We start from the raw sequence: 20,938 nt of genomic DNA, 5'->3' as shown, positions 1-20,938 counted from the left end.
TTATTGAAAAAAAATGTGCGTTAAAATATCACAACTTCTGACCGGCTTAATGTGTCGTTCTGGAAACACTCCAGACGAAGGCCAAAGAAGTTGTGTTTTCGCCAGGAGTTGTTTGTTAGCAACATAACTCAAAAAGTTATGGATAGATGATGAAAACGTCCGGAAATGTCCAAAAAAGCAATCCTTTCTCTCTCCTTTATGACCACCCACAACACAGACCTCGCACACTCGCTGTAGTTTACTTCCAGACCGGCCAATTCAAAAGTGCCAGCAAAAAATTACACTGACGCAAGTTTCCATTTTATACTGTCACACATCACGGCATTATTGTGATGATTTTGATACCGAAACACCGCAGTATTTACAATACCGTTAAACCCTAATATCGATGCATGCAAATGATGACTTAATCAAATCGTGCAGAGGAATTATTTCCATGTTTTACCTTCGGATTTTAAATGTTTGTGTCACGCAAAGTGTAGCTTTCCAAAGTGTATAGTTTTATTCTTATTTGGGAATGTATTAATAAGACTAACCTGTCTTTGTTGTTGATAGTAAAAAAAAATATTTTACATGACATTTGCGCATGATTGTTTTAAAGACCATTTTGTTGGGCCAGAATGTTAATAAAAATGGTTCTTTTTCTATAAATTACATTGCAGTATCCGTTCTATTTTGAACAAACAAAGTCAATTTGTGAAATGCATCCCGTGGCATCACAGTAAAGGAAGCATAATGGGTTCATTCATTACCCCACATCTCAACTCATATTAGTTTGAGGGAAGTTTGGAATTGGTTGATATCATTATCGATAATTAAGCGCTGCACAGTATCAGTGTATCGTTAAAAAAGCTAACAAACAAATAAGTAGACTGTCAAACACACATCAAAATAAAATATTTTCTCCCTGGAAAGAAAATCTAAGCTCATACTGTGGGTGAATCAATATTCAATGTGTGCTTTTAATTTAATAGTTGTCTTTGTTTTATACATAATTAACACACAATAGCATTAGATTACTGTAAAGTGATTGGAGTTCACTTTAATTGAACACGCCCTTAAACTACATGCAAATACGCAGGGCACATTAGTGCATTTAAATGCAAAGGGGGTGGGGGGGAAAGATGACTGCATGTTTTTTCAGGTTGTTTTAACTGTGGTGAGTTTGGACGGATAGAACAAGGCATAGTCTTTAATAGTGATGGGAGGCGTAGCACTCACTCGAGCCAATAACAGGAATGGACATGCCCCTTTCTTGACTGGCAGGAGGTGCCTCAGTGGTAAGGGTAGCCTCAAACACTGGGGGCTTAGGAGGTGTGACGCTGTAAAACAGAGAAGACACATTAGGTAATTTATTTATTAAAATAAAATACAATAAAAAACACCCAACATAATTTCAAACGTACTTGTGGCGATTAAGAGCAAGTTTTATGGAATTTTTGACAACACGACAGCTGTTGCTGGCCGGCAGAGGTGAGGAAGCGTCGGGCAGCTCCATGCTGGGAAGCCTCTGGTGGGAGAGACAATTGTAGTAATACCACTTGCATTTATTTTCCAGCTTTTATAAACCAAAAGCTCAGAAGATAACAGAAGCCTTTTTGTTGATAAAAGATGTTTCACCTGTGTTCTTGCAGTATCAATGGTCGGAATGGGCTTAGCCTTTGATTCAGCTAGAGGAGTCTAATTGTGAAAAGACAAACAAAACGTTTGGCTCTGTTTTGAGGACAGTTAAAAGAAGCACTCGACACACATACAATGTTTGATTTCTCTCGATGCGTCTCGGAGGATGGTGGAAGTGGCTCTTTGAACGTAGGTTTATCAGTAGGTGCCACCTGCATTAAAATTAGCATTGCTATAAGACCAAATGTGTTTAAGAAACAAGCGCACAGATAGTCTTACCTCTGTTTCTTTTGGCCTTTTGGCATTGTCTTCTTGTGTAGGCGAGTGAGGTCTCTTGACAGCTCCATTGACAGAGTCTTCCTGGCTCTCAGGCTCCTCTTTAGGGCTGCTTGCAGCATCGGGAGTCACATTCCCACATAGCGTTGAAGAGACAGAGCTACTTGCAGGTGGAGCTTTCGCTGTTAACATTGCCAAACAAAGAACATACGAGCTGGATTACTTCTAAACTTTCAATTATAGCTCGCTATATGCTGCGCTATATTATAGCCCAGCAAATGAAGTTAAGTACGCTAAGGCACAGTTACTGGAAAACTCACTAGAGCCAATAACGGGGATGGACATACCCAGCTCTTTAACAGTTGGTGCTGAACTGGATGCAGGGGAGACCTCCAAAAAAAGTTGTTTAGGGGGACTGACACTGAAGAGGAAAAAAGAGATAAGAAAATCAGTATTGAAAACAAATGTTGATAACTAAAAAAAAAAAAAATATCTCTTCTAAAACTGAAGTTAAACTTTTTCCACAAGGTACAATTTTCCTGTTGGGAATACTTCATACATGGGTAGAGTCATGTATGAAATATTTAACATAATTATTAAATATCAGTCAGTCTCTGTCATTAAGTCAGAACTTTCCTCAAAGTTTAAGCACAAAGTGCATTTCAGAGCACATTATCAAACCAAGTACCAAACTCAAACTTGGAAGGAAATGAATTAAATGTAAATTAATCTAAATGAAACATGTCTGCCACGACATTAGACATGTCACTTTGATATCTGCAATGAAAAAACTAAGGAGCAAAGCCAAAAAACATATACAAGCAAAAGCGGTTTAAATTCAGCACTCTTCTGCTGAATTTAATTTTAGATTGTGGTTACTATTCCTTGATGTCAATTAAATACCCTCATCTTATGATATATTCAAGTAAAAAGAAAACAAAAATAACATTGTCAAGAGGAACTGAGTGTTTTATCAGAATCAGAATCATACCCATCTTCTGTGTCGTCTGTGGGCTTGGAGGGTTTGCTGGTGGGGGAGTTTAGGGGGGTCCCTGAGTCGGTATCTCTTGAACTGTCCAGGTGACTGCTGTCCAGAGAAATCCGCTTGGAGCTCCCTCCATTGGAGCTGCGGTTTAACTCTGCTATGCTCTGAAGGAGACGTTTGGATAAATTAAGTGGAATAAATGACACAATGCCATTCAAATAGTGTACACTCACTCTCTTCTTCTTCTGTACCAATTCAGCAGGAAGGTACTGATGAAGCTGCTTCTTCTTCACATGTGTTGCTTCAATCTTCATCCCATCTTTCAGCATGTTAATGTTGTTGGCTTGTCTATAAACTACAAGAAAAAGGGGCCTTGAGGTCATTGGAGGACTGGTTTGTTTCAGTGTTAGCACATTAGCCACACCCCAAAAAAGCTGCTTCCCTGTAGACCAGGCGGTTTAATTTTAATGTAATATGTCCATGTTTTACAGCAAAGTAATGTTGAAAGTTAAAGTGAACAGTGGGAACAAGATTTCAAGAACGAGTGTATACAGTACCAAAAAATAACCTACCGGTGTCTGTGAAGGACTGGATATCAAATGTAAGATCGATATTCACACTCTCCGCATTCTCCACCTTTTTGAAAATGATCCCAATGAACCACATGGAGACAAAATCATTCCTGTAAAACATTTGTAGAAAATAACTTCATTTGATTTCATATTTAGTACCATGTCTTTGACACCTACAGTAGGGGACATGAGGTATTTGATCCCATGCTGATATTGTAAGTTTATCTTCTTACAAAAATATGTACAGTCCATCATTTTTGGTAACTAAACAGAGGTAAAAATCCCTGAAATACTTTGAAGGAAGGCCAAAAATTATTTGTATTTGATTGAGTGAAATACATATTGCTGGGTTGCAACCAGTGACCGATAGGAAGTCCTTCTTACTTTCGGTTTTCATACATCTCAGAATGGCCACTGTTCAGTTGCGTCACTGGCTGTGCAGACGGTTGAATACACAGGCCAGATATCATCAAATACCTGAATGCGGTTGAGTGAATTCATACACTCCTAAGGAGCAAGACTTCTCACAAGATTTAAAATATATTTTACTAACATCACTAAAGTTGACATTTCAAACTATCTGGTAGTCCACACTTTCTTCAACACTTGCAAGACGTTCAAGACCTACAAAAGTACAGAAGCAAATTTCTTTACATCTAGTAGGGTCCACAAATTAGGTATCAAAGCCATGAAAGACAATGTTGGACTTTAATATATTAGATTTATAAAACTGCGTGATTTATAAAAGGCTCAGGGTGCCTATCAAACAATCAATTATCATTAGGCTTAGTATATTTTTAATATTTAATTCTGAAGAACAAATTTAGCTCGTAAAGGATATTAGCAAGGTTTTCTTGACGCCAATCATTGCATTGTACGTTCTTAACAAAACAACACATCAATTCCATGTCAAATTAGAAGAAACATGCTCATATATAAGTATCTGGAGAATAAGAAAAGCAACAATCACATAGGTTTTTACAGTTTATTTTCATGATCATACAGACCTTTGACTAAGTAGTCGAGCGTGTTCAGACTTGGTTCAGCATAGCAGACACATTTATATAATTTTTTGGGTTGTTTTTTTAACCGTTTACCCTTTATGATGGATTATTTTAGGAAATGTAATTAACATTGTCCAAAATACGAGTTGGATCAATTTTTACAGGCGAGAACAGCACATGTACGTGGCATTTTTGCAGTTTTCTCTTGAATTATTCAAACAAATACACTTGTTTGCCCCTCAAGTGCTGAAGGCCAAGACAATTGCACCAGGACGGACCGTCACATGCAACACAGCAATTTCCTCTTTAAGAAAACCAAACCGAACTCACTCATTTCGGTTCTCTTTGGACCCGGGAAAGGACTGGGGATTGACATGTGCGAGGGTAATATACTCATTCCTCTCAAGGTTCCCCACCAAAACACGAATCTTTGACTCAACAAGTCCAATCCTGAGGGAAAACATATTGTTGTCAATAAAATCAGTTATCACTTGAAAAATCTACTTTTGCTTGATATTTTTGGATAATTGTTATTACACATGTACCATTCAAACGTTTGTGATCACTTGGAAATGTATTGTTTTCATGCAATTTATAAATTAGAATTAATCGAATACTGTGCATCAATCTTCTGGTAGTAGGCATGCATACCAAAACTCAGTGCAGACATTGATGTAAACACAACAGCAACCTGACCTAAAAGCTAGATATCGTTAATTACCGTATTTATTTAGTGTCACTGAGCTGAGGCAAAAATAAGGTATTAACGCACGGTCAACTGTTGTGAAGGTGTTACACTAGAGGTTAGTTTTTTTTTTACCAGCACGGTACGCACCGTGCTAAAACGCTCAAGCTGAAACACTCAAACGTTTGATTGTACTTCTCCGGAAAAGATGCAGACTCAGCTACTTGCAAAAAGTACTTGAAGGTGACATTGTGGAACAACGTTTTGTAGGGAACTGAATTTTTCCTCAGTTAATTCTGCCTTTGCAAAAGTAACATGTCTTCTCTACACACAGGATGCTGTGCTTTACATTTGTTTTTTGGAGCCTTGTCAATCCATCATACATCCTTTTTCCTGATACCTATGATCTCATTTTGAAGTTCTTTTATTAGTATAAATGTTTGTTGACCGTATACTTTCAATCCAGCCTCCGTTTTGTCCCATTAAAACAGGAACGGTTTTGTAACCTTATCCTAACGCCACACACTATTTCATATTAATATAACGATACAACAACAGACAAGCTCTAAAAGGCACTTACCATTCTAAGTGATTTTCTTCTGTGGAGGCACTGGCTGTCAAAACAATGTAATGCCTGTGGGAAAAATCATAAGATGTACAGCTCAAACACACACCACCTGCTACCTTGATGTGATTAGTCAACTACATACTGTAGATGTAATTGAACAATTTATTCAGAATCTGTAAAATACCTAAGGTACAACACAACTGATAGTACAATATTTTAGTGTTGTTCACACAGGATGTGTGACTTTAGACAATTACGAACGAAATGGATAGCATGTGACTAGTAATAGTAGCTGCTAATGTTGAAATTTAAAGTGTCCTGCAGCTCGGAAAATCTCTATTTCCAGTTCTAACATCACATTTACCTACTTTAACAGATCACAAATTATGTTTTACCCTTTTTTCACCTTTTTACCGTACTCATAGCTGGAATGTATGAGAATTAATTTAATGCAGAATTAGAATGAATGTACAAGATGAACATTGAAGTTACACAATTTGAATTCAACCAAAGTTTATGGAAAAAAGTGCCTCAAATGTAGCACACAAATGAGACGCCATGCAAAGTCTGGACAAGAATAGTCATATTATGTCACTTTCATGTAGCCCACCAAATCCTGGAAATAATGTGTATAAGGCCAATATTTGTGTGCAATGGAGACTTATTTTTTATTAAATGACAGAAGTGTAGTGGCAAAACGGCAGCTGTGAACACATTAAGAGCATCATCTCGCCACACTTCTTGAGTTTTTCTTAGTGATGAAGGCAAAACAGGTACCGTAAATACTAACCGTCGGGCAAATGTTACTTATATACCAGTTGTTGTTACAGCCCTAATATAAAGCATAAATGTAGAGCTTATGTCACTAAACAAAAGGGTTTGGGGCAGTAGATTGCCAAAAGGAGATTGAGCGCAAACAAATGTGTTTTCATGTACGGTAATAAGATTAGATTTTTAATTTCTGTTACATTTAGTCGTAGAGCTGTACATTAACAGTGAACTCGCGCTTCATCCTTACATATCTAAAAATACAATAATAAAATGAAATCCAATAAAAAACTAACGCCAACAAACGTGAAGCAATCGTGTCGGCTTTTTTTTCTCGATTGAGCCGCCAGACATGCCACATCATATGAAAACTTTTTAGCTTTGACTTTTTATTCAGCGGTAAATTTGGCACATTTTCTTTTGTAGTTTGTTGCTGTGTTTTTTCTCTAAATGCATCTTATGTTTAGCTCGTTTCAAGTACATGTGTGACAAAACTTTTGTGTAAATATCACATTGAACTATCCATCCATCCATTTTCTACCACTTATTCCCTTCGGGGTCGCGGGGGACGCTGGAGCCTATCTCAGCTACAATCGGGCGGAAGGCGGGGTACACCCTGGACAAGTCGCCACCTCATCGCAGGACCAACACAGATAGACAGACAACATTCACACTCACATTCACACACTAGGGCCAATTTAGTGTTGCCAATCAACCTATCCCCAGGTGCATGTTTTTGGAGGTGGGAGGAAGCCGGAGTACACGGAGGGAACTAAAAAAATATTTTTTTGGTCATGCATGTAAAGACGTATTTCAAAAAGTCGAGCTGATATTTGTAAATCTTTGTTGCACTTGGTACTGCAGCGAGTGCCTTATTCTTTTCAGGCGGTGGTGCTGCCAAGTTAAATTTTTTTCATTCATGCGTCATCTATCAAACATAATACATCTGCCTGCAAACAGTGCCAGAATGCAGCTCCCCTGCCCCCAGAAAGACAAAACAAGTAAAACTATTACCTACTTAATTAAAAGTAGGGTTTCTCCTTAATGTGTATGATTGTGGCAGTGCGCCACAGCAACATTAGCCGGCACAACTTAAAAATTAGGGTTTTTTACGTGAATACAAAATAAAGTAATATGATGTATTGCAGGGTCTAGAAGAAGACACAAAGTCTGACACTCTATTTAGATTCTATTACCAAATGTATGCAAAAAGCAGGCCCAATAACAACAAGTATTTTCTCTGTGCACACGTCTGTTTACATGCTTTACTCCCAGACACACAACACTTCCTCATTCTCCGCCAACACGGTGTGTTCACTGACCGTGGGAAAAATGTACATCAAAATGCACTCGCATAAACATTAACACCAGCAGGTAGTTACAGTATGAATGGATATATAATATATAGTTTATTATTTGCGCACTATTAACTAGTGATGCACGGAAAATTTTGCTACCAATAAAATACGTACTTTTCATCACCAGAACAGCGCTGACGAAACTAAGTGATGTGATGACGTTATACATACGTACGAAGTTGTCTGAATCGGAGGCAGCTTGTCTGTGATTTAGATGTACTTTAATGTATCCAAGATATTCCCACAGAAAGTGATCTTCAAAATGTAAGATGACAGTGGCGTATTTTTGGGACAGGAAGGCTCCCAGCAGCGCGAAGAAAGTGTGACGCCAGGCTCTCAGCAGCTTGTTTTTCATTGCGAACATGGAGCGACAGAAGAGTCTCTAAACACGACTCAAAAGTACAGTCTACAACAACCCCAGAAATAGATGCTAGATTTGTTTTTAACTTTAAGTAACTAAAAGGATTGGCAAAATCGCTAGACAAAAAAAGTAACTAAAAAAGGATTGGCAAAATCTCTAGGAAAAAAAAAGAAGAAAAAATGTATGTTAATACTATAGTAAACAGATTTGTTTTAAATGTATGTATACATGAGTTTGCCTTTTAAAAGAAAATATATGCATCATAGCAAACAAAGTGATGACGTCAATATTGACCACGTCCCTAACCACACTCCCACCGGTATCTTGGCAATCAAGGGGAAACCCTGTAAAAGCAGTGTCATAAATTTGCTAACATTAAACTTTTTTCCACAATGACCTGGCAACCCTCTAATATGATTTTGCAACCCTCTAATATGATCTGGCGACCCTCTAATATGATCTGGCGACCCCCTAATATGATCTGGCGACCTCCAATGGAAGTCTTCAGACACCTAAGTTGTGAAAAAACGGCATTAAAAGATTGAATATCTAACGGACCACTTACTTGTATTTCTGGAAAAAATTGGGTGGCTCAAAAAGCTTTGGCCATTCAGCTTTGCCCTGAAGAATCTCATCTGTGACACTGAGACCTGATTATATCAGAGATAGATACCAAAACAGTATAAAATAACTCTATACAAACATGAACAGAAAGAAGCGCAAAAACTATTACCATATTCAAACTCCTCGCTCATAATGGTCCGTGTTGATGAGGAGACGTTGTAAGTAGAGTTTTGCTGAGGGTAGGCAGGTGTGATGATGGGCATCAGGTGATATCTGTCAGAAGGGTTTACCTAAAGAAAAAAAACATGGATCTTGAGACTAGAAGCGTGCAATCAGATTTCTGCAATTTTAATCCAAGTATATCCCTAGTATTACTGATGTATACTCACTCGAGGATCCCATACAGGTAGATTCAGATTACTGTCCTCGGGTTGTTTCAAAAGCACAGGATTTGGCCATTCCCTATAAGGAAAAACAATACATTTTTTTAGCAAGTCTGTCAAGTTGTCTGTCTAGAACAAGAATCTGCAATCCGCGGCCGTGGAGCTGCATGCAGCTCTTTCATGTGTCCGCCCTGGCTTCCTTTGGCTTTGAAACAAAATGTCAATAAATACTGGCAATTTAATTAAAAAATGTTATCATTACCGATCAAGCAAAGTTTATGACTCCAGGTGGGCTTTATTTGGTGGGAAATGGGCTCAAATGGCACTTTGTCTGCTGAAGGTTGCAGACCTCTGGTCTACAACACCTCACTCTCACAAGGAAAGGTGAAATGCTGCCATCAACTGGCAACTATCAGTTTGAAATAGTTTCCGCAAGTGTCTGCTTGCTGTTTTTTGCATTTCCAATGAGAATGAGTTGGGGAATTCTCACATTTCAAAATAAAGAAAATAAATACAACCAACCACATTGTTTCTGTCGACCACAATGGTTAGGATGTCCCGATGCCACGTTTTTGTTTGTGATACTAATACCAATCCAATACCAATCTTATTTTCTTCTTTATTGTTGCTTTGATACATTTGTATGCTGTCCTTTACTTAATATCACATCTAGAAACATTATTTAAACTGCACAAAAAGTATTCTGCTCAGACAATTCAATACTGCTGGATATCCGACACTTTCATTTTGGACGATAAATATAGAGTATCAAATTGGGTCTTTCATACATATTTTTACATTTGGATTTTTGATTGAAATACAGCCCCTTTACAACACAGTGCAATCCATATTAAACACATTACAAATTATAGCACAAGCAACACTTACACTTATGTCCAAAAAGAATAGGAAGAAGCAGAGCTTATTTGATCCTACCCCTATCCCATAAGTGCCTGATAATGATAATGACTGTGCTTAAACATTTTTCCATCGTTATACTTTTTGAACACGATATGATCATACTACTTCTTGAACTGACCCATATTTGTACATTGCTTCAATTATTTACTCAATCCATTTCGTAGTTTAATTTCAAATAAATAAATGCTTTCAGTGTTGTGCTTCCATACAAATGCTTTAAATTTAGTTTATTCCTAAAATTTTAATTCTTCTCTTGCTGAAAATAATTGTTGTACATGTTTCCTTTGTACATGATGTTTGTAGATTGAAGTGTGCAAGATGTGCTTGAGAGATCTTATTATTTTTTTTCCTACATTTAAAACACTTCCTTGTGGTCTACATAACATGTAATTTTGGTTCATTGGTCAAAATGTTGCATAGATTGTTTTACAGACCGTCTTTAAGCCACTTTCTGACCATCTCCTCAGGATGTGCTATTTAGAGGGCGGTATTATTTAAGTGCCTGCTATTTGCCTAAGTCTTCTCCTCGTCAGCCATATTGCAATTTTAGCACTTCCAAATCAAGTCTACTAGATAGATAAATATAAACGCTATCAATACTCTGGGAAGGTTCACCCAAGGAAATTCAAATTCCAGCAGCAGCAGGTAGCACCAAAACACAGGAAAATACTAGAAACTACAATATAAATAGAAATAAAATAAATAGAAGTTACTACGATAAAATATGCATTTCTATATATACAGGTGTTATAGTAGGGGCAGTGTTATTAGCAGCAGTGTGTTGTGTTTGTAGCTGTCCTTGTGTTTATAAACATTTGGTCGGACCTATTTGACCTCCCTTCGGACATCCTTATCAATCCCCTTGCCCCCCTTCTACCTCCAAGTGAAAAGTTGTAGAGTTTGATGGCACAAAGGACATTAGTTCTTAAGTTTGTTGCACTGAATCTGGGGAGATGCATTCTGTCATTGAACAAGCTTCTCTGGTCACTGATGACAGTGGGCAGAGGATGGCTGGTGTTATCCAGGATGGCCAGTAGTTTGTTCATGGATCTCTTCTGTGCAACTCTCACCAGAAAGTCCAGATTCATGCCGAACACAGAGCCGGCCCGCCTAATGAGCTTGTCCAGTCTGGAGGAGTCCCTCTTTAATGTGCTGCCCCCCAGCATATCACAGAGTAGAATAGTATGCTGGTCACTACAGACTGGTAGAACATGCAGAGGAGTTTCTTGCAAATGTTGAAGAATTGCAGCCTCCTGATATTAGTACATTCTGCTTTGACCCTTCCTGTACAGATAGTCATTGTTCCATGCCCAGTCCAGCCACACTCCGAGGTACTTGTAGGTGTCTACAACCTCCACCTGAGCCCCCTCAATGTTCAGTGCTTGGGGGCGTGGCCTGGACTTTCCAAAGTCTATAACAAGCTCTTTGTGGTGTTGAGCTGCAGATGGTTTGTGTGACTCCAGGTGAAACAGTCCCTCACCACCCTTGATACTCCCCATGTTGGCTGTGTCGTCAGCAAACTTGTGGATTTGACATGATTCAGAATTGTAGCAGAAGTCTGAGGTATGAAGCGTGAATAGAAGAGGAGCCAGCACAGTCCCCTGAGGTATCCCCGTGCTGCTAACTAAGATGTCAGATGTAATGTTTTTTATCTGTACATACTGTGGTCTGTCTGTGAGGTAGCTGGAAATCCAATACACCAGGACTGGTGTATTGCATGCTAATCAGTTTGTCCTGGAGCCGAGTTTGTCCCCCCCAGAAAACGACACATGATAGAGCAAATTCCAAACGGCTCGTTTGGAGGAAGATTATTTCAAGAATATTTTATAAACACCTCTGCAATGCCTCCACAATTTGATACAACATTTTCAGGACTTATGGGGATCCTAAATACATAAAACAGATCCCATTAGGTAAGAAAAGTTGGTTTTGTCTAATAGGCAGAAGTGGGTAGAGTACCGGTAGCCAGAAATTGTACTCAAGTAAGAGTACCGGTACTGTTACTTTAGAGATTTATTACTCAAGTAAAAGTAAGGAGTAGTCACCCAAATATTCACTTGAGTAAAAGTAAAAAGTATGTTGTGAAAAACTACTCAAGTACTGAGTAACTGATGAGTACCGGTAACCTGTTCGTTTAATGACGACGGCAACAAATAATGCACAAAAACATAAAAGTAGCAATGAGCAAATTCTGAGCCAGGAATATCTCTTAAGCAACTAAAATAATAATATATATTACCGTATTTTTCGGACTATAAGTCGCAGTTTTTTTTCATAGTTTGGCCGGGGGTGCGACTTATACTCAGGGGCGACTTATGTGTGAAATTATTAGGGCTGCAACTAACGATTAATTTGATAATCGATTAATCTGTCGATTATTACTTTGATTAATCGATTAATAATCGGATAAAAGAGACAAACTACATTTCTATCCTTTCCAGTATTTTATTGAAAAAAAAACAGCATACTGGCGCCATGTTCTTTCAACTTGCCGAATAAAACAAGGACAATGTTACAAAAATGCACACTTTTGACACCCCTACTATAGATAATAAAAAATTAAATCTGATAAATCTATGGATAAAAAGAAGAGCCTGACGACGCATGCGCGTTTATCATAACTCTCTCGCTCTCTCTGTCTCTCCCCCTCCCTCACGAATGCTGTTGCGCGCACAATTTGTTGTGTTTTTAACCTTCTTAACCCTGAACGTACATTGAAAATACACGCAACTCTAACTCAAAATGCAGGACTTTTGAGGCATTTAAGAAACACCGTCCGACAGCCCCGCAAAAGAGGACATGCCCGGTGAAAAGAGGACGTATGGTCAGGTTCCACGTCCGGTAAAACCGATCGCTGCTAGTCCTCTTTTGCTAGCATGCTAGCAGCTAACGGGCTAGGTCCTGACCATACGTCATCTTTTCACCGGACATGTCCTCTTTTGCGGGGCTGTCAGGGCGGAGTTTCTTAAATGCCTCAAATGTCCGGCATTTTGAGTATTGTTTACACAACGTGCAGTACGCTACTTAATATGTCCGTGTGGAAACTCGTTCGGTACACTTCCGCACCGAAACGAAACCCCCGTACCGAAACGGCTCGATACAAATACACGTACTGTTACACCCCTATTATTTTGATTATTGTTTCTCAGCTGTTTGTAAATGTTGCAGTTTATAAATAAAGGTTAAAAAAAGAAGAAAAAAAGAAAAATGTAGCCACTGCGCATGCGCATAGCATAGATCCAACGAATCGATGACTAAATTAATCGCCAACTATTTTTATAATCGATTTTATTGATTAGTTGTTGTAGCCCTAGAAATTATGAACACATTACCGTAAAATATCAAATATTATTTAGCTCATTCACGTAAGAGACTAGACGTATAAGATTTCATCGGATTTAGCGATTAGGAATGACAGATTGTTTGGTAAACGTATAGCCTGTTCTATATGTTATAGTTATTTGAATGACTCTTACCATAATATGTTACGTTAATATACCAGACACGTTTTCAGTTGGTTATTTATGCGTCATATAACGTACACTTATTCAGCCTGTTGTTCACTATTCTTTATTTATTTTAAATTGCCTTTCAAATGTCTATTCTTGGTGTTGGGTTTTATCAAATAAATTTCCCCAAAAAATGCGACTTATACTCCAGTGCGACTTATGTTTTTTTCCTTCTTTATTATGCATTTTCGGCCGGTGCGACTTATACTCCAGAGCGACTTATACTCCGAAAAATACGGTAAATAATAACACATTAACATAAAAAAAATTAAGGCAAATTGAGCCACAATAACTTAACAGTACCTTAGGCTCAGTAGGCAGAGATTACAAAGGAAAATAACAAGTTAGCCTTTACGCAAACCATAAACTGATAGGTGTGGGCTGCACGGTGCACCTGGGAACACACTGTGCACTTCTGATTGGTGTTTCTATGCATGCGTGAGTGTGTGTGCGACTGTGCGTGTGAGTGTGTGTGTGTCTCTGTCTGTCTATGAGGCTGCAGTGCGTTAATAAATGTCCCCACACGATGTACATTTGACAGTGATTCATAGCAGGGAAGCTAACATCAGCCTACGGTGACAGCCAAAATATCTACTAACGTTACTTACCGCGATGTGCTTCCTCAAATTTGACGTTGAGTTCATGTAAGCTTAAGCTTGTTAATCATGTGACCGCCTGGCTCGGTTTGATTGGTGAAACAGAGTCAAACGTCACCAGTGACTGCATTTGATTGGTGAAACGGAGTCAAACGTCACCAGTTACTGTATTTGATTGGTGAAACGCAGGCATGCGATAGATCCTACTTTGAAGGTCTGTCAGACAAACCAAAATAAACAAAGCGTGCATTAACAGATCGATAAAAATCAGTAGCGAGTAGCGAGCTGAATGTAGATAAATGGAGCGGAGTAAAAGTAGCGTTTCTTGTCTATAAATATACTCAAGTAAAAGTATGTTGCATTAAAACTACTCTTAGAAGTACAATTTATCCCAAAAGTTACTCAAGTAGATGTAACGGAGTAAATGTAGCGCGTTACTACCCACCTCTGATAATAGGTGACCTTTAATTTGAGTTTTGTTTAGATTTATTAACAAAGGATTTATATATTTCCAATAAGCAACATTATGGATTATTCCTAATTTAACTTCTCTGTAGTACTCTTAGTGAATTAAGTGTACTTTTGTAACAGAGAACAGTACAGCGTTTGGAGTGATTTTTGATTCTGAATTTCCTTTGCCTTATTCAATATTGAAATATTTTGCAACTTTATGTTATACCTTCCAATTTTCCCTCCATCTATCCACTTTCTACCGCTTGTCCCTTTCGGGGTTGCGGGAGGGCTGGAGCCTCTCCCAGCTGTACTTGGGCAGAAAGCAGGTCGTCACTTCGTCGAAGGGCCAATACAGATAGACAGACAGCCGCGCGCACGCACCCAGCGAAACAGGTGGATCATATTCTCACCATTTGGAGAACACCAAGAAGAACTTGTAGACAAGGGTGGCAGCAACAGCATTAGGGTAGAGCTGGCAAGTCCTGGCTACCAGCATGGCCCATGACACTCCACCCAGAAACCCCAGCATGTTGGAATAAATCCCACGACCTGTTGTATAGAAATACAGGATTCAAAATCTAACTACAGTCAAACCTGTCTGTAGCAACTACTCAAGGGAAACGGCATAAGTGGCCACTGTACACAGTTGCCCTCTAGAGATGCAACAATATGTAGATTTCATATCATGATTATTGTGACCAAAATGATGATTTGTTTCGGTGGGCGTAGAGCAAGACTGCTAGCTTTACAAACCCATTAAGCACAAACGTTGCGCAAAGTTACAATTAGAATGAAAAAATTATGATTACAAAACCAAATGTACCGTTTTGGTAATATTTCAGCTTCAAATTAGATGGGCAATATGCGCCCATTAACACGGACGAACGAGCGAGAATGCGTTGATCACGTGATGGCAACAAACAAATAGACAACCCAACCTAGTTTTTCCATTTGGGGAAAAAAATACACATTAAGATGTTCAATATTTATTTAGGTAACATTTTTGCATACAGATATGAGCCCCTATTTGTTTGTTTATTCATTACGGATAACTAAAAGTTATTTACTTTTCTATTATAGTACAATGATAAACCCGTTTACAGTAGTAAGAAATACAAGTTTATATTTTAAAATATAAAAATTATATTATATTTATATGTAAATATATATTATATATAATAATCAAACCTTTTAAATGGTTACAAGCATTATTATGATATATTATGAGTACATTACCTTATAATCACTGTATAGTTTTTCATTGTTTTTTCTTCAGTTTAAGAGCATGATGTAACCTCTCAGTCTGCATAAAGTCAAATATTTTTTTTAAGTTAATTATTGCATGTTGTTGTAATATGTGGCACCTTGAGAAAGGAACATTTATTGACGGTCTAAAAGTAACATATCTTCCTTCACTCGTTATTTCCGCAATTTTATGCATTTTTATGTATTAAATATAAAAATCGCAAATCGAATCGCAATTTTGGAAAGAAAAATTGCAATTAGGTTTTTTCCCAAAATTGCGCAGCCCTAGAACACAATGTGTCAAGTTCGCTACCAAAAGCTTCAAATCTTCAGCGCCTTGGACTTGGTTGAACTGGGATTTTGTGAGAGAGAATGCAAACACAATGTTCATCGTTGAAAATGACTGGCCTGTGGTCTTAGTACTTTAGGAATCAATTTCTGTCATTATAAATTTAGTTAAGTAAAAGTGTGTGCGTGGGTGAGGAAGGGATGGGGGGATGTTCATATGTGCCCATGTGTATGAAGTGGCTCTTTGCAGTAACAGTAAAAAAAATGTGACTGACTGGTTGGGCACCCCTGATGTAGAGACGATAGTATTTAGTGGATATACGAGCATTGTGCAAAGTTATAAATAATTCCTGTGTGACTGAAAGATGTCGTCATTGAAATAGGCAACAACACATACCAATTGTCTTGCGCGAATATGCGCTATTTCACCGCAAGGACTTGTTGGTGAAGTCACTCACTCCTGCTGTCTGCCAGAACCAGAGCTGCTTTGCATGCAGCTGGTGAGTGTTGGAAGGGCACAGAGCAAGCTCGCAGTACAGCCATAATACAAGTGGTGGAATTTAAGGGTAAGACTCAATCTTCCATTGTCATGCATAATTGGGGAACTTTTTTATATTAGTGGCCACTAAACTGCCTGAACAAACTATTCTGGGATGGAAAATGAGAGGGCACTGGCCACGTTAGACAGGTGGCCGCTATGTAAGGTTTACAACACTACTTCTCTATGGGATACATTTTTGTGGTCGCTACCAGCGAGTGGATGCCATTGATAGGTGTCCACTAATACAGGTTTGACTAGTTTTATAATAAACTGATTGCCTACATGCAATTGATTGAATAAATAACAAAAAATTTGGCTATAAATAAAAGTCAATCTGACAATCATGCTTACGTTTTGCCCAAAGTTTGATGGCTCTCAATGTCAGCCTGAAGTTTTCTTTGTTTGGCACCAAGTACAGTATTTCATCAGTCACCCGACAACCTGCAATTATAAAGTACATCAAAACAATTAGAGGGGACTCTATTCCCAATGAACTACAGTGTCTCAACAGGTGCCGGAAATAATTATTTAATACACTGCCAATTTAATCCCTTAAAAATACATGACCGGTCTATAATTTCTGTGGTAGGTTTATCTTAACAGTTGTGGACATAAGCTGAACCAATTTACGCTGGTTCCATTGCATATACATATTGTGTATATTTAAGGAACAACACTGCTTGGGACGAACCAGTGCATCAGAAATTCGCACGTGTTAATTTAATGTTAATCAGTATGTGTAGGCATGTTCAGAGGTCATGTGGATTACCATTAAGACTTCGAATGCAACGAATGTCCAAATTTCGCAAGATCGAATCTCCTCGTAGGTCCAGGTTGTCTGGAATAGATTGTAGTGCCAGTCTGGCAAAAAGCAGGTCAATCTGTTGAGAAACAGGCACAGGAGTCGTACTTCTAGTCAAATTCAGGGTGATATTGGAAAAATTAGAATGCATAAATGTATATCCCATAAGCAAACCAAACAATAGTTCTGCAACTCAAATCTTTTAACTTGTAAGCAGGCGCAGAAACGTAGATTTACATTGCACACATTTACGCAGGAAATTGTAGTTGGGGACAATTTGGTGTGCACAAGACTGTGCCCCCAAGTTTGATTTAAATTTTTTTTGACAACTTGGGTACATAATACTTTGCACTACAGCGTAAAAAAAAAAAGATAAAAAGAGATACAGGACTCCATATTAAAATGTCTGGCCAGTGCTGCATGTGTACATTTGATAAGCTACTGAGTAACAAACATTAAGGGTGTACTCTATGATCTGCACTTAAATTTGGTGCATCCTCCATCCTATGTAACTTTCAAGAATCGAGCACAATACAGTCAACTATGCTATGCACATGCACTTGTTTGTGAAAGTGTTCGTTGGCCCAATAACCCCCCCGTCAGCCAGCTATGACATTTCTTGCATTGTATGCTCTTTATGTACCATGGATTTTTGCTTTTAGGTCAGTGGATAGTATCAGTCAAACGTGTAGACAAACCTAATGCCACATAATGAGGAAGCAAACATTTGACTGGTATTGTGTGCCTAAACCCTACTACATCATGTTCTACTTGTGATACTGCTTTACCTCCACTGTGGATCTTGTAGTAACTTACCTCTATCCCGTCAAATTTGAATTTTATTACAGGAACAAAGGCATCCTCGACAGCCTTAAAAAAACAGAAAGAAAACCAGGTATTTCACATGGTAAGCTTAATATATGAGAAAAGTACATCAGTACATCTACTCTCCCATTGATTTGATGATCGAATGAAGAACAAACTTGGTTGCTGAGACTGTGAAGTTGTCTAAATAGCTAAACTAAAAGCTTAGTGTATTTTAATGTGAGCAGAGATTTGTTTCAAAGGTGTCCTAGAGTTGCGAACGAGTACCGTTCCTGATATATATATATATATATATATATATATATATATATATATATATATATATATATATATATATATCCGGTTGTAGTGTAAGTTGGATCTTATAACAAAATGAACATTGAAGTATCTAGCATTATATTATGAAGGACTTACAATATAATACTTAAAAAACTAACTACAAGAATTAAATGAAACTGTAATAAATAAAAAAAAGTTAAGTTAGAAAAATGAAGTAGAAGAGGAAGGAAAAGCTGGAGAAGAATGGATTATTTTGGTCTTCCAGCTAAAGAACGAGCAACCTTTCCATTTAATTTATAACCACCGTACTTGCCCAGTCGCTTTCATAGGAGCAGATACTTAACCATGCTCAAAAATACTGTAGCAACAGTATTAGTGTTTTGTGATTCCTGACTGTCTGTAAACGTAACAGGAGTCCTGACTATGTGCGTGCGTGTGCACGCGCTGAGGATGACCGTTGAGTTTGCTGATGCTGTTTTGGTGTGGTAGTAACATACAGTAGCCCATTTGTTTCTGCAACTAAGAGATTGTTGATTTGACAGTTAAGAACAGTTAAAACAAGTGCAGCCAATAATGAGCACATTTCTTCCGCCATGTGCATGAGCTGTAACTTGTACTGGAGCCAGTCTCCTGTTTAAATATTAATCTTAGGAGTGCCTTCGTAACTAGGGATGTTTACCAAGTACTAGTATTTTTTGGTACCGGTTCCTAAATGGTACAGGAGGACCGTTAAGATTCTGGACAAATGATACAATTGTCACATTCTCTTCAGGAGCTGCTGCAACGCCAAAAAAACACCCCACTATTTGAGAAGGACTGCATTTTGACTGGATTTTCTCCTTTTAAAAGCCACCACTCTCCTCTTAATATTTGCACATTTTGAAGATGCCTCTCCACGCGGTTACATCTGCAAAATGTATATAAAAATTGACGTCCACATCGCAGGCATGCTGACAACACTCCAGTCCATGGCATGTGTTTTGTTTACATCTGGTTTCGAAAGTGCGGTTTATGGAGATCAAAGTATTTTTCCGGTGGTCAAGTTTTCGGTACATCTTTTGTCAATAGTGCGCAAACAATATGCTATATATATAAATTCATACCGTTACGACCAGCTAATGTTAATTTTTTATGTTTGTGTGGTTTGGATTTGATGTCAGATTTTCCTATGTTTACAAACACACCGTCCGTGCCTGAAAGATGATTGGCGGAGAATGAGGAAGCGTTGTTGTGTGTCCGGCAGGGAAGTTAAGACTCAAAGAGACGAAAGTGATTTCCTGGGAGGTAAAACCTGTTGGAATCGTGCCATTTTTATTATAAGATTGGTAATAAAAGTTTAAAATAGTGTCAGACTTTGTGTGATTTCTTCTGGGAGATGAGCTGCGATGAGGTGGCGACTTGTCCAGGGTGTACCCCGCTTTCCGCCCGATTGTAGCTGAGACAGGCTCCAGCGCCCCCCGCGACCCCAAAGGGAATAAGCGGTAGAAAATGGATGGATGGAGCTGCAATATACTATCATTACTTTTAAATTGTTTTCAAGGATAAAAAAGCCTTTATTTTCAAGGTGTGGCAGTAAAAAAAACACACACACACACACACACACACACACACACACACACACACACACACACACACACACACACACACACACACACACACACACACACACACACACACACACACACACACACACACACACACACACACACACAAAGTATATATATATGTACACAGCATATATTACGGTAGGTGTGGGAAAAAAATCGATTTGAATTCGAATCGCGATTCTCACGTCGTGCGATTCAGAATTGATTCTCATTTTTAAAAAATCAAGTTTTTTTTTGTATTTATTTATTTATTTATTTTAATTAATCAATCCAACAAAACAATACACAGCAATACCATAACAATGCAATCCAATTCCAAAACCAAACCCAGCAACACTCAGAACTGCAATAAACAGAGCAACTGAGAGGAGACACAAACACGACACAGAACAAACCAAAAGTAGTGAAACAAAAATTAATATTATCAACAACAGTATCAATATTAGTTACAATTTCAACAAAACAGTGATTCAAAATCCCTCATTGACATTATCATTAGAAATGTATAAAAAAAAAATTAAAAAGAACAATAGTGTTACAGTGGCTTACACTTGCATCGCATCTCATAAGCTTGACAACACACTGTGTCCAATAAGTCATATTTTTGGTTCATTTAATAGTTAAAACAAATTTACATTATTGAAATCAGTTGATAAAACATGGTCCTTTACAATTATAAACATTTTTTACAAAAATCTACTACTCTGCTTGCTAGTCAGCAGACTGGG

General features: G+C 38.1%; 1 protein-coding gene across 1 annotated transcript in view; it reads right to left on the bottom strand.

Annotated features, from left to right (window-relative positions):
- Positions 1-20,938, bottom strand: part of papolg (poly(A) polymerase gamma) — a 77,483-nt gene that overhangs the window by 10,785 nt on the left and 45,760 nt on the right. The window contains exons 6-23 of the mRNA XM_061963102.2: positions 18,316-18,369; positions 17,467-17,578; positions 17,049-17,138; positions 15,034-15,172; positions 9,151-9,223; positions 8,931-9,051; positions 8,763-8,847; positions 5,723-5,776; positions 4,788-4,907; positions 3,454-3,563; positions 3,115-3,236; positions 2,888-3,045; positions 2,244-2,317; positions 1,900-2,078; positions 1,755-1,832; positions 1,621-1,680; positions 1,407-1,510; positions 1,222-1,322 (exon numbers count right to left, since the gene is read on the bottom strand). Coding sequence (XP_061819086.1) covers positions 1,222-1,322; positions 1,407-1,510; positions 1,621-1,680; positions 1,755-1,832; positions 1,900-2,078; positions 2,244-2,317; positions 2,888-3,045; positions 3,115-3,236; positions 3,454-3,563; positions 4,788-4,907; positions 5,723-5,776; positions 8,763-8,847; positions 8,931-9,051; positions 9,151-9,223; positions 15,034-15,172; positions 17,049-17,138; positions 17,467-17,578; positions 18,316-18,369 — 1,834 coding nt within the window. The remainder of the gene's footprint in view (positions 1-1,221; positions 1,323-1,406; positions 1,511-1,620; positions 1,681-1,754; positions 1,833-1,899; positions 2,079-2,243; positions 2,318-2,887; positions 3,046-3,114; positions 3,237-3,453; positions 3,564-4,787; positions 4,908-5,722; positions 5,777-8,762; positions 8,848-8,930; positions 9,052-9,150; positions 9,224-15,033; positions 15,173-17,048; positions 17,139-17,466; positions 17,579-18,315; positions 18,370-20,938) is intronic.

This window comes from Nerophis lumbriciformis, linkage group LG02, assembly GCF_033978685.3.
Source record: "Nerophis lumbriciformis linkage group LG02, RoL_Nlum_v2.1, whole genome shotgun sequence".
NCBI lineage: Eukaryota > Metazoa > Chordata > Actinopteri > Syngnathiformes > Syngnathidae > Nerophis > Nerophis lumbriciformis.
This window is presented reverse-complemented; position numbering and strand designations above follow the sequence as displayed.